This window comes from Vidua chalybeata, chromosome 3, assembly GCF_026979565.1.
Source record: "Vidua chalybeata isolate OUT-0048 chromosome 3, bVidCha1 merged haplotype, whole genome shotgun sequence".
Classification (NCBI taxonomy): domain Eukaryota; kingdom Metazoa; phylum Chordata; class Aves; order Passeriformes; family Viduidae; genus Vidua; species Vidua chalybeata.
This window is the reverse complement of record NC_071532.1, coordinates 17,867,574-17,879,140: the sequence shown is the minus strand read 5'-3', so window position 1 is coordinate 17,879,140 and position 11,567 is coordinate 17,867,574. Positions and strand designations below refer to the sequence as shown.

The 11,567-nt window shown below is 49.4% G+C and overlaps 1 protein-coding gene across 5 annotated transcripts; it reads left to right on the top strand.

Annotated features, from left to right (window-relative positions):
* Nucleotides 1-470: 470 nt before the first annotated feature.
* On the top strand, nt 471-11,173 carry TCTE1 (t-complex-associated-testis-expressed 1). Of its 5 annotated transcripts, none has more exons than XM_053937741.1 (6): nt 471-627; nt 3,270-3,514; nt 4,822-5,079; nt 6,984-7,552; nt 8,612-9,061; nt 10,967-11,173. In XM_053937741.1, the coding sequence occupies exons 3-6, from the start codon at nt 4,896-4,898 to the stop codon at nt 11,141-11,143; spliced, it is 1,380 nt and encodes a 459-aa protein (XP_053793716.1). In that variant the 5' UTR covers nt 471-627; nt 3,270-3,514; nt 4,822-4,895; the 3' UTR covers nt 11,144-11,173. The 5 variants fall into 5 exon arrangements, with proteins under 5 accessions (XP_053793716.1, XP_053793715.1, XP_053793713.1 ...); XM_053937740.1 differs by having other exon boundaries at nt 471-733; nt 3,270-3,397; XM_053937738.1 differs by having other exon boundaries at nt 471-733.
* The last annotated feature ends 394 nt before the right edge of the window (nt 11,174-11,567 follow it).

The following is an 11,567-nucleotide window of genomic DNA, read 5'->3' as shown; positions in this document are numbered from 1 at the left end:
AACATGCAAGGAAGCGGGTATCTTGAGAATAGCGGTGTATTCACCCTTTGAATACTGACTGGTACCAAACCATTTGCATTGCACCCCTTGCCCCATTTTTTTCCATGATGCCACAGCAGCTGCTGCTGTTGCTGCAGGAGTGTCCAGGACTTCGGCAAATGTTTCCTTCCCACCCAGCACTCGTGAAGCATGGTGGTGAGCTCACACATCTCTGTGCTAGAAGAGGTGGCTCCTACTCACCAAGCACTAACTCTCAGCAGCTGCACGGGGCGGGGTGACGGGGGAGCGCCATTCCAAATCCCGTCCCGTCCCTTCCTGCTGGATCTTGCCGCCCCGCACGCCCTGGCAGTGGGCAGGCCCCGTGACAGCGGCCGCGGAGCACCGCGCCTTGCATGGGCTTGGCTCGGACGCGGCCGCGAACCCCCAGCGCGACGGGGACCGGCTCCCCACGAGCCCCACGCGTGCCCGGCCGGGGGTCGCAGCCCGCGGGAGCCCCGCCCCGGCAACGGCCGCGTCCGTGGCGACAGCGGCGGTGGCGAGCGCAGGGGCCGGGCTGGTCCCGGTCCCGCTCCGTTCCCTGCCCCGCAGCAGCAGGACAGAGCCGGCAGCCGAATCCCCCAGGCCCAGGTGTCGGGAGGGACCCCGCGCGTTTCAGGCCCCAGTGCCCCTCGGCGTTGCCGGGGCTGGGGACGCCCAGCGCCCGTGAGCGGGCTCTTCCCCCGGCGGTTCGCAGGTCTGACTCGTGACGAAGCGGCCGCGCCGATGTGTCCCCTTCCCTCTCGGGGTCTCTGGAGAGGAGCTTGGCTGGCAGGAGGGAGCGCAGGGCCGGCATCCCACGGAGCTGGGCTGGTGGGGCTGGCGGGGGCCGCGGCGGTCAGCAGCACCCAGGCGTTCTCCTTGCCCCCCCCGGGGAAGGGACCCCTCTCCGAACCTCCGGGGCTGGCACGGCAGAGGGGCTGCGGTGGGCACTGCTCAGGTCCGAAAGGGCTTTTGTTTTTCTGACACTAGGGCAGTGGCCCTTCACAGGTCATGCTGGCCGAGATGCAGGACCGCAGTTTTGGCCCTTCACACCGCCAGGATTACAGTGGTGACATTAACCAAATTCCCAAACGGCCAGCTGGCCTCACTCTGTCCAGTCTCCCATTACAGACAATTTTTATTATATCTGAAGCTAAATAGATTCCTCATTTGGCACTTTTTTTTTTTTTTTTTAATTCACTTAAAGCCCATTGTAGTGTCTCAGGCCCAGGCTTAGCCTCCAACACAGTATCCTAATGCACATTTAGCATTAGCCTTTGAAAGTGCCACAGGGCATGGCAAGTCCCCACAGGTGTTGGTGGGATCAGTGGTGTTAGCCAGACTCAGGATGACTTGCCTGGACTACAGGTAACAGCATTAAGGTCAGCACACCTGCAGAACAACTGGCATTTTCAGGGTGCTGCTGCAGTGGCATAAGAGCTTCCTCAATTAGTAGGCAGACAGAACTTCAGTGGAAATGTAATCTTGGCTGGGGCATAACCACCCTCAGAAATAATTTATCCTGCTCTTACAAACTCTCCAGTAAGCACAGTGTTTACTGTTCCATTTCTTGGATCTCTGTAATCCTGGTAGGAGCATCAGCCAAAGGTCACCAGTTTTCATGCAGCTCTTTTTTTTTTTTTTTTTTTTTTTTTTTTTTTTTGGTCTCTCTGGGATTTGGTGCGAATGAAAAGAGCAAAAATCTTTTATTTCCAGATCAAAACAGGTTTAGCTGAAGAACGTTTGTAAGGCATGTTAGTAGCAGCATAATTTGGTTGTGTGACTAGATTTCTGTCAGTTCCTCCAGGGGAAGGGAAGTGTGATTTCCTTTATTTTTTTAAGAAGTTCAAGCATTATTTACTTTTTAGTCTAATCTGGGTGTTAAATGACAAAAACTGGGAATTTACTACATGGCTCTGTTCATTGTATATTGTCTAATAAAGCCTTTTTAGGAGAGGTGACTGATGTGTATGCAGAGTGGGTGGGAAGGAGCGTGCATTAACAGTGTTGACTTGGTTTATTGATAGTGAATTACGGCGCTCCCCCTCTCTTTAAATACGTGCTTAGCAAACCTGGCTCTGGAAAGTGGCTTAGAGTCTCAGCTCTGGCTGGGTGAGACTCCTGCAGCCGAGGCAGAGGGAGTGAGCAGTGAAGGAGGCCCTTCCCTGGTAGTAAGGGCACCTGGCAGTTTGTGTTCACCACGCTGGTGTGGTGGGAATGGATGTATTAGGAGCAGTGGCTCAGGGTCAGACCTGGCACCACAGGCATGGGGTTGATTTTGATGTTTTGCAGCCTTGCTCCTGTTTGCTTCATAGTGAATGACAAGTGGGCATGGTGGAGTCAGCTGAGCTGACTTGCTCTGGGGCTCAGATCAAGGGAAAGCCTCTCAGCAGCCTGGGCAGCTCTGCCTCAGGGCAGCTGTGTCTCCTGCCCAGACTCTTGGAGCCCATTTGGCAGCCCTGCATGTGCCATGGGTTACCTACCCTCTGAAAATCAACCTGCCATCGGTAAACAGGCAATCCCATCATCTGCTGGAACAGACAGGAAACAATCCTAGGCCACCAATGCTGCACTGGCTCTCCCCAACAGCTGGCTTTTAATGATTGTTTAGGTCAGGAAAGCCATCAGAAGCTCCAATCAGCTGTGATTGGCCCGGGGGACAAAATGATACAGATGCTTTTTGAATAGGACAAAGGACTGAGCAAGGAGAAAACAATTTTCCCAGTCACTTCCATTAATGCCACCTCACTACCTTCTAGCTGTGTTTTGCCCTTCTATGGAAGTCCATCGAGCACCAGGAGTTGGGTCTCAGCTGGGTTAGTGTGCTGTGAAGAATCAGGTCTCTTCTTTTCCCCCTGAAAGGTGGCCCATCATCATAGTACCTTCCTTAGGCACAAGGATCTTTGCAGGGAAAGGATTCCCAGCATTCTCACAGCTGCCTAACACTTTCTCTTTCCACTTCCACCCTTCATCAGATCAGGCTCCCTTTTTTATCAGCCTTTACCTTTGTCATCTGTACACCACTGCCTCACAGGAAATCAGCTTCCCTGTCCTTGGCACCCTTCATCCTCCTGCTGTGGGCCAGAGAATGCCCTGCCACTGCCATCCCCACCCTTTCCTGACTGTCCCTCTCAGGCCTGCCTCAAGTGCATTTGAAGAAGCTTTTGCTGACATATTTACAGCATTAATCATTTGCTCCTCTCTTCTAGACCACAGCATTTCACAGATCTCCTCTCTTCCCTCTTTTGCAGGCCCTGTCTCAGATGCCTTTTGGAGGGGGAAGGAGGAGAGCAGAGGGAGTAACACTAGCAAAGCCAGCTCCAAAGCTTTCAGAGAGAAGGAAGTGCTGGCAGAAGCAGCATGAGCTGGGAAGGCAGAGGTGAAAGGAGCAACCTTGTGCAGGGGAAAGAAGTACTAAAATGGTTAATCTAGGGACCACTGTCTTGATCACATCGCTCACAAAGGAGGAGCTGGTTGGGATCAAACCACCTTTCAGGTGAGGGATATGGTGGCCAAAGACACTACATGGCAGTTATCCTTCCACAGGATCCTTTGACTGTATGGTGGTGCAAGGCCACCAGTGCCCTGAGATATCCTCTTGGTCATGCAGGAAGCTGTTCTCACCTCTGACATTGCCATCCACCTCTGCCTCATGCTTCTTTTAGGTGTCCTGCAGCTTGTAACCTCCCAGCCCCGTGCTGCAGCCCTCTTAAGCCCAGTTAGCCCCAGTAAGGATCAGCATGGGTCTGAATGCCCTGGGGGATGCTCACCAGACCTAGATGCTCTTGTGGAACCCAGAACTCAAGTGGATGATTCCTTCCTGGTGTCTTTTCTGCCTCTTTCAGAGTGGCTGGTTTGAGAACCATTAGGACTTCCAGGCAATAACCATACGTGTGGGATTCTGAGAGTGCTGGCCTTGAGGTTGGAATAGGAAACAGCAAATGGAAAACTTTGGTCTGGGAAAGCTCTGCAAAGTTAATAGGGCCAGGCATCCTTCCTTCTGCTCCAGGCTCATTCTTTTAGCTCATATCTGCTTAGGCTCAGTATGGTCTGAACAGGTCTGACCCATCTCATCCGTTAATGGATGTTTGGAAGGAGTTCAGCCAGAGAATAATGGAGAAAAGCAGGAAAAGATTACACTTATAATGTATTCATCTGTAAAGCATCTGTCTTTAGAGAGTCATAAGAACAGGCATACCAGATCAAACCAGGCTGGCCCAAAAACCCATCTCTGACAGTGGCTAGAAGCAGACACCTGGAGAAGAGTAGAAAAACAATGCAAGTGTGTTTTCTTTCCTCCAATACTCTCCCCACCTCCAGCTCTGTTCAGCTGCTCACACTGAGCCACATGACTTGTGTGTAGTTCATAATTCTCAAAGGGTTTCTCTTCCATGGACTTTTCTTAGAGTCTGCAGACTCCTAACATCCACAGCATCCTGTGGCAAGGAATTTCCCAGTTCAACTGTAGCCTGTGTGAAGAACCCTTTGCTTTAAGCCTAGCTCCTGCCAGATTCCCCTATTACTTTTATTGGAAAAGACAGTAAACAATCAATTCCTGTCCATCCTCTTCAACAGCACTCTGAATTAACACCACGTTATTATCTCCTTATTGCATGTGGTGCCTAGAGACCTCTTTGCACAGGGCAGGGTATAAAGATGAAGCTAAGTAATAGTTGTTTGGCTGCAGTGTTTCCAGTCCAAAGCAGAGGAGGCAGGCAAAGGGCAAGTGTGTTACAGGAGAGCAGTGTGAGCTGACCATTAATATTGCTAGCTTCTTTCTAAAGCTGCCTTTTTATTTTGCAGGTAACCACGTAGTGGTGACTCTCAAGGAAGTTTCCCCTTGCTTTTCCTGAAGGAGAAGTAAATCCTGAACAAGGATGCAGCAGCCAGAAGCTGGTGATAAGAGCAGAGGCATTCCCTCACCATGTCCACCTCAGGCCAACCTCACTGATGGCTCATTCTACACACGCCGCTGCATCACTGAGGATCTCAGTTGGTCCCTGGTCACTGTCCCCCACCTCACTGAGCTCTGCCTCCAGCACATCGCTCACAATTTTGAAAGTAAGTGGGAGCACATTTACTCTAGGACACGCGGAGAGAGGGTCAGTCCCAGAGAGCAGAGGGTCAACAAGGCAGGCAGATGCATCTGAAAGGCAGTGTGGCACCCAGCCCTGCCAAAGCAACAGATGGGGAGAAATATCCCCTTGGGCAGCCAGTTAAACAAACTGTTTAGTTGCTAAGTATGTATTTGTACACTCCAGGAATGGCTGTAGTCCTCTGGGCTGCACTACAGAATGTGACTCTGTACTGACCTTGTTCTATCACATCTTCTTCCATCCATGCTCTTCTGGACTCACCTCAACCATGACTGGGGCTGTGCAGTTGCTATTTCCTGCTCTTGATTCATACAGACGTTAGGGCAGCGCTCGAGGATGGAGCCCTGTTGTACTGAATGCTGTACAAAGACATGCAGAATTGCTCCCTGCCCAGAGGAGCTATCATCTCAGTATTGTACTCACTGGCTCAGCCCTCCTCCATGGCTTTTGGTGGTGATGTGACAAGTTATATCCTCAGGCGGGGAATGTGCTTTTGAAGCAGGTGGACTGATGAAACACAGCAAAACAGAAGAAGCATGTCTCATCTGAGAACTGACTGGGAGGGGGAAAAGAAGAGCCTGTCTTTTTGGCTGACTCAGTGAAGTGGCAGCAAAGACCAAAGATAGTTTTAAGGCTATGTCCACACTGGGACTGTAAGACAGTACAGAGGAGCTCAGTGCTGCCTTATGCCAGGAGCTGAAGGCACTTGAGGCTCTGAGCTGGGACAACCTTGCAGTCCCAGCAGCCCGATCAGTCAGTTTGATGCCAAATGCATTGGACCTGCACTGTGCACACATAAAAGCAGTGTACTCATTTTCATGGGAACCCCTGTGCTTTTACCTGAGCTGTGAGTCTGCACCTTGCCCACAGTGGAGCCTGAATGAGCCTAAGTGAAGCTAGCCCAGCCCTGCCCATATGTGTCCCACCTCTGCTTGTGTTGTGGGGCTTTGCAGAGAAGGTCACCACAGTGTCAGCTGTGGGACACTGGAAAATAGACTCCATGAAGAGGCTGTGGTAAAACTATCAGTGCCCTTAGGAAGGGAATGCCCCAGAAAGAGAGGAACTATAAAGCTAATCCCACTTTGTGTTTCATAATCTGGTTTCCTGTGCACAGATAAATTTTTTCACTGATGATTTATGTTACTCAACACAACTGTGTACACATAACCAAATATACATGGTGTGAGTATATGTGGCTTTTCTCTGGCATTTCTGAGCACAAAATCTTCCACCAGAGAAGTGAGTTGAGACTTAGGGCAAGCATTGGGAAAGAGACTCAGGGGAAAGAGTACCTGGGAAAACAGAATTTTTATTTAAACAAGATGGACCTAAAAGCTAGGAGTGTGCCTCAGCAAAAAGGAACAGGAATCAATTTGAGGTAAGACTGATGCTTGAATTAAGATAAACAGGCACAAGGACCTGCATGAAAAGCACACAGTTGTTCTCAAATACTGTTCTTCAATATGCTTAGAAACCAAAAGGGAGAAAGTTCAGCAAATGGCAGGCCAAGCTCTCCCATCACTGTAAGGCTGAATTAGTTCTCTTGGGAGGAGAATTCCTGCCCTGAATATAAACTGCATTCAGACTAAGTTTAAATGGGGAGCTCAGTTTCTGGCATAGTTCACAAATACTATGAGAGTAAACTCAATTACACTGATGTTTCATTGTAAAAGTTAGAAATCATATATGGAAATGTACAAATGTGTTCTGCCAACTTAGCTCTGTGTTCCAGCTTCTGGCAACCAGGGAGAGAGCCGGTATCAGCAGAGGGGAGGGCATGGGCACACAGCTGGGGACCCGGGCAGAACCACGGTGCCAGCAATTGTTCCTATGCCCAGACCAACCTCTCATTCTTTTTATCTCTTCCAGAGAACCCTATTTTGAACTATCTTCTGCCTGAGCATCAAAAGAAGGTGGTGGATAGGCTCTCCACCAGTCTTCCACTCACTGTGACTGCCAACATCGTAAGCCACGAGGAGTACTGGAAGAGGTGCTGTATGGAGCGCTGGCAAGTGTGTGACGTCTCCAACTATGGAGACAGCTGGAAACGGATGTTCTTTGAACGTCACCTGGAGAACATTCTGAAGTTTTTCATCCCTAACACCACAGACCCCAAGCAGGTGCTAGAGCTAATCCCACTCTGTAAAGACTACGTGCGGAAACTGGAGATCAATCAGTTCCTGCCACCTTTGCGGGTGGATCAAAAGGAGGAGAGCAATGACCTCTCTGACACAGAGGATGATGCTGAAATTAGTGAGGTCTACACGCATCATTACGACCTGAAAGATGTCATTACTGCTCTCCCTCACCTTGAAGAGCTTCATCTCATTTATGGTGTGAAGAGCTGTGGCATGAACTTTGAGTGGAGCCTCTTTAACTTCACTGAGCTGGACTGCTCCAACTTGGCTGCTACCATGAAGATGTGCCGTAACTTGAAAGTAATATACCGCAAACTGAACCTTACTGCCTCAGCTAGATCTTCAAATTGCACGTGGATAGAAATATAGGGACCAGTTTTGCTTGCTGGTACCACCCTTCCTTTTGCAAGTTACAGACTCTGACAGAGTGCAGAGATGTTAACCTGCTGGCCTAGTGCTGAGTATCTTGTTCTGCTGTGTCCTTGTTAGAATGGGTTGTCAGGGGATCAATGAGAAAAATATTTGCTCCCACAAAACTTGTTGCCTGTAGCATAAGAGGCACCACTGTTTTAACTCCTCATATAGTTCTGGGAGGGAGGAGAAGAAAAGTCCAGAGGGAACATTTCATAAGCAGTTTTTGGTAGTTTTGCTCAGTAAATGCATGTCAGCCTCTCCCAGAGGAGCAAAGACCCCAAAGAACAGTGTGGGGAAACACTCACACTTGCTTTAGAGCAATGAGGGATTTTCCTCCTAAGAACTAACAGTATCTTCAGCTCTGTGGCAACGGCAGTGCAGATACTCAGCCCCTCCAAAACATCAGTGGGCATTGCTATCCAGAGTGGAGCCACAGTGAGTTAGATGAACTCCCCACAGACTGGCATGCTTTGGGAAATATGGCTTCTGGAAGAGAAATTACCTCTCTTGTGGCTGTTAAGGTGCCCCAGGCACACAGGACATCGTACTGTGGTTATCACTGGTGCACGTGTTCATTCAGACAGGTTCGACTGTGATCTGGGCTGGGTTCCACTGCTAGTTGCTGCAGACGTTTGGACAGCTTTATCTTGCTTTAATTTAACCCCCAGTTAGAGATCTTGTGTGGTCAGAGGAGAGGAACAGGTATTTCCAGGAGGCAAACCCTTTTTCCCTAGAATAGGCATGGGACATCAGTGGCACGGCCTGCTTGCTGGAAGTATCAGTCCACTAGGAAAGCAAATACTTGAGCCTGCTAGCTAAAGGTGTCTGAAGTGAAGGGAGATGAATCCTGTCTGGTGGACCATAGGTTTAACTCCGTGATGATCTTGTACAAAGCTCAGTCCAAAGCATTGCCTGTTGTAGTGACCCTGGTTTTTATGCCCACAGGTTTTCAAGCTGACACAAAGCAAAGTGGATGATGACAAGATCAAGCTCCTGGCCCGTAACTTGCAGCATCACCCTTGCTTGTTGGAGCTGGACTTGTCCCACAATCTCATCAGGGACCACGGGGCACAAGCTCTTGGCAAGCTGATCAGCCACAGCAGATTAGAAACCCTTAATCTGTGTAACAACCAGATCTGTCACCTGGGGGCTCAGGCTCTTGCTCAAGGCCTGGCTGAGAGCTCCACTCTGACCTCCCTGAATCTACGCCTCAACTTCGTGGAGGACAAAGGTGGGGAGGCGATTGGCCATGCCCTGCTGACCAACACCAGCCTGAAATCCCTGCATCTGGGAAGTAATAACCTGTCAGAGCCAACCGCGGCAGTGTTCTCCCAGGTTCTGGCTCAGAACACCACTCTGAGGAGCATCAACTTCTCATGCAACCACTTAGGGCTGGTAAGAGAAGCCTCTTCTGCTTGCAGTCTGTGACCCTGTGTGGTGGTCTTGCAAAGCAGATCCTGAGCCTGTCTCAAAGCCACAGAGGCAAATGCATCCCTCATTTTGCATTCTTGCTATGATAACAATCAGTTGTGAGCAGGGAAGAGACTGTAGCAGATGCCAGGAAAGAGAAGGACACTTTCTCTGCATGAACATGCATTTACCTCACTTGTTACATCTAGCTCTGTTCATAGGGATGAATCTGTCTTTGAGGCTTTGGGCTTTTGGGCAGAGAGGGATTTTCCCCCCCAGGAAACTGAAAACCAGGAAGCATGTCTGGGAAAAATCACAGACGCTTCGCACACATGAGTGTAGTTAATGATAGGCGGCATAAGATGAGGGTCTCATGCATATCCTCTGTGTTTTGTATCTGCTGTGCCATCTGTCACTCAGCAGCACACAGATAGTGCCACCCTTCCCAGAATTTCTCCTGTCCATCATACGCTCAGAGGAGACTGTTAGAAAATTGGCTTGGTTGTTGAGCTTCTTTAACTCACCCTGCGGCCCGGGAACAGTGTGGTGGGTCAGGAGTGTCATGTCTGTGTGCTTGTAAGTGGCTCCTAAAACACAGGCTTACATTTTCTAGACAGAATATCATCCACAGATCTTACTACATCCCTAAGAGCAGCAGTATGCAACATGGCCACAAACCAGACCGCTTCTCTTTTGCTGATTAAAAAGAGCTTTAGAAATCTGAAACTAGACAGCCAAAAGCAATCATGCTGGCTTTTAAACTTTCTGTGCTGCCTCGATTATTCTCACTGTCAAATAAAGAGACAGCAAGACCAGCTGTCCCTGCTGGCAGGAATATTGGCATCAATGTGTTTGACAAGGGTTTTAAAAGGATTTGATGGCAGAAAACCTTTTGTGAGTTCTCAGTTTTATGGTCCTGGATCTGAGTTTAATGATACAAGGGGGCAAAGGTTGGAAAGGGTAGAAGGAAATTTGTTTAGTAAATAATAATCTCTGTGCTTGTATTTTCCTTCTGATGAGCTCTCCTGTTACCCATTTGTGAAGTTCCATGGCAGCCCAAAAGGTGGCTGGTAGTATTATCTTTGGGAAAATTGGGGGTTTTGCTAGAGATGCATTCAATTCTGACCTATGTAGCCCATTAAAAAGAGACCTCTTTGCAGTCCTTTTTGCTCTGCCCTTTTTGGCAAAAGGGCTAAGAGGCAGGGTGTTGGGATCAGGGGTCCATCTGGATGGAGGAGAAGGGACAGGAAGTGTATTTGGTACTTGGAAGAGAATAGCAACAGCGGAAAAAAGTTCAAATTGTCACATCCCTAAATACAGTGCTCCCCCAGTGTATGGGGGAGCTATGCCTCAGAGAGGGTTGCCTCCCTAAGTCTACCTCACATTTTCTGTCTCATGAAGGCTGGTCTTCAGTTATATGAGATATTCCTCTCAGGAAAGCCAAACCAGCCTGGGAAATCACATCCAGACAGAAAACTGCCAGTTCTGGGGCTCTCACAACTGCCAAGATGAGGAACAGCGCTCTAATCCATTTGTCCCCAGCCAGCAGTAAGCTGGGAATGGGGGGACAGGGAGGAGCAGACTCTTCTCAGGTTATCATTGCCAGATGTGTTATTAACCAGCATGAGCTTGAGAACTCCTGACATGGTACCCAGAGGGAGTCATTAGCATGTGTCATGTCACAGAGAGCTGCATAAGGTTACACTCTTCCTCTGCACTTCTCCTGTGAGCAACATTTCAGACCTGGGCGGAGACCTTTATCCCTTTTGGCACCATCTCATGGACCTCCCACTGGCAGCAGCAGAAGTTGCCCTGGGGAGGAGGGAAAAGAAAAAATACACTTCTGTTTTGGATGTCCTCCTTTAACTATCCCCTCTCATCCTTTTGCAGGATGGTGGGAAGCAGCTGCTTGAAGGGCTGACAAACAACAAGACTTTGACCGAGCTTGATCTCCGCCACGCAGAGGTGGAACAGGAGACTGATTTCCTCATTCACGAAATTGTGTGGGCCAATCGGGAAGCAGTGAGGCGGGGATCTCTGCAGCACCCCACCACTGAACCCCTCTGAATAAAGTGCTCCAGGGAGCAATGAGCTTGGGGTGTGCAGTCTTGGAAACACTTTATTTTAGGGTCTTGGTTTTATTTGCTTTCCTGAGAAACACTTCACTTGTGGCTGCCACCGCAGCCTTTCCCAGACCCCCATCATCCAACCTGTGACTTCATTGGAGACAGACACTTGATCTCAAGGCACTCTAGTGGCACCGCAGAGCAATCTGCCTCTTAAGCCCTCTCTCTCACTGCACCCCAATCTCACCTCCTGTGATGCTTTTATATGCTCCAGCAGCAAGCTTAGTTCAGGCAACTGAATATTGTTTCACCTGTAAAGCAGCTGAGGTCTCTGCTACCTAAATGGTCTAGTCCAGACCTAACTTTAAGTTTTTGCTGAGGAGGATGTGAGAGGCCTAGAAGACTGAGGAAATGGTGTTTCTAGA

What these genes read in the sequence shown, in the direction of transcription:
- TCTE1 (XM_053937742.1), top strand. Translation starts at nt 4,896, where the DNA reads ATGCAGCAGCCAGAAGCTGGTGATAAGAGCAGAGGCATTCCCTCACCA. An exon ending in AGATGTGCCGTAACTTGAAA is followed by an intron (nt 7,553 to 8,611) that starts GTAATATACCGC and finishes TTATGCCCACAG; the next exon opens with GTTTTCAAGCTGACACAAAG. An exon ending in CATGCAACCACTTAGGGCTG is followed by an intron (nt 9,062 to 10,966) that starts GTAAGAGAAGCC and finishes ATCCTTTTGCAG; the next exon opens with GATGGTGGGAAGCAGCTGCT.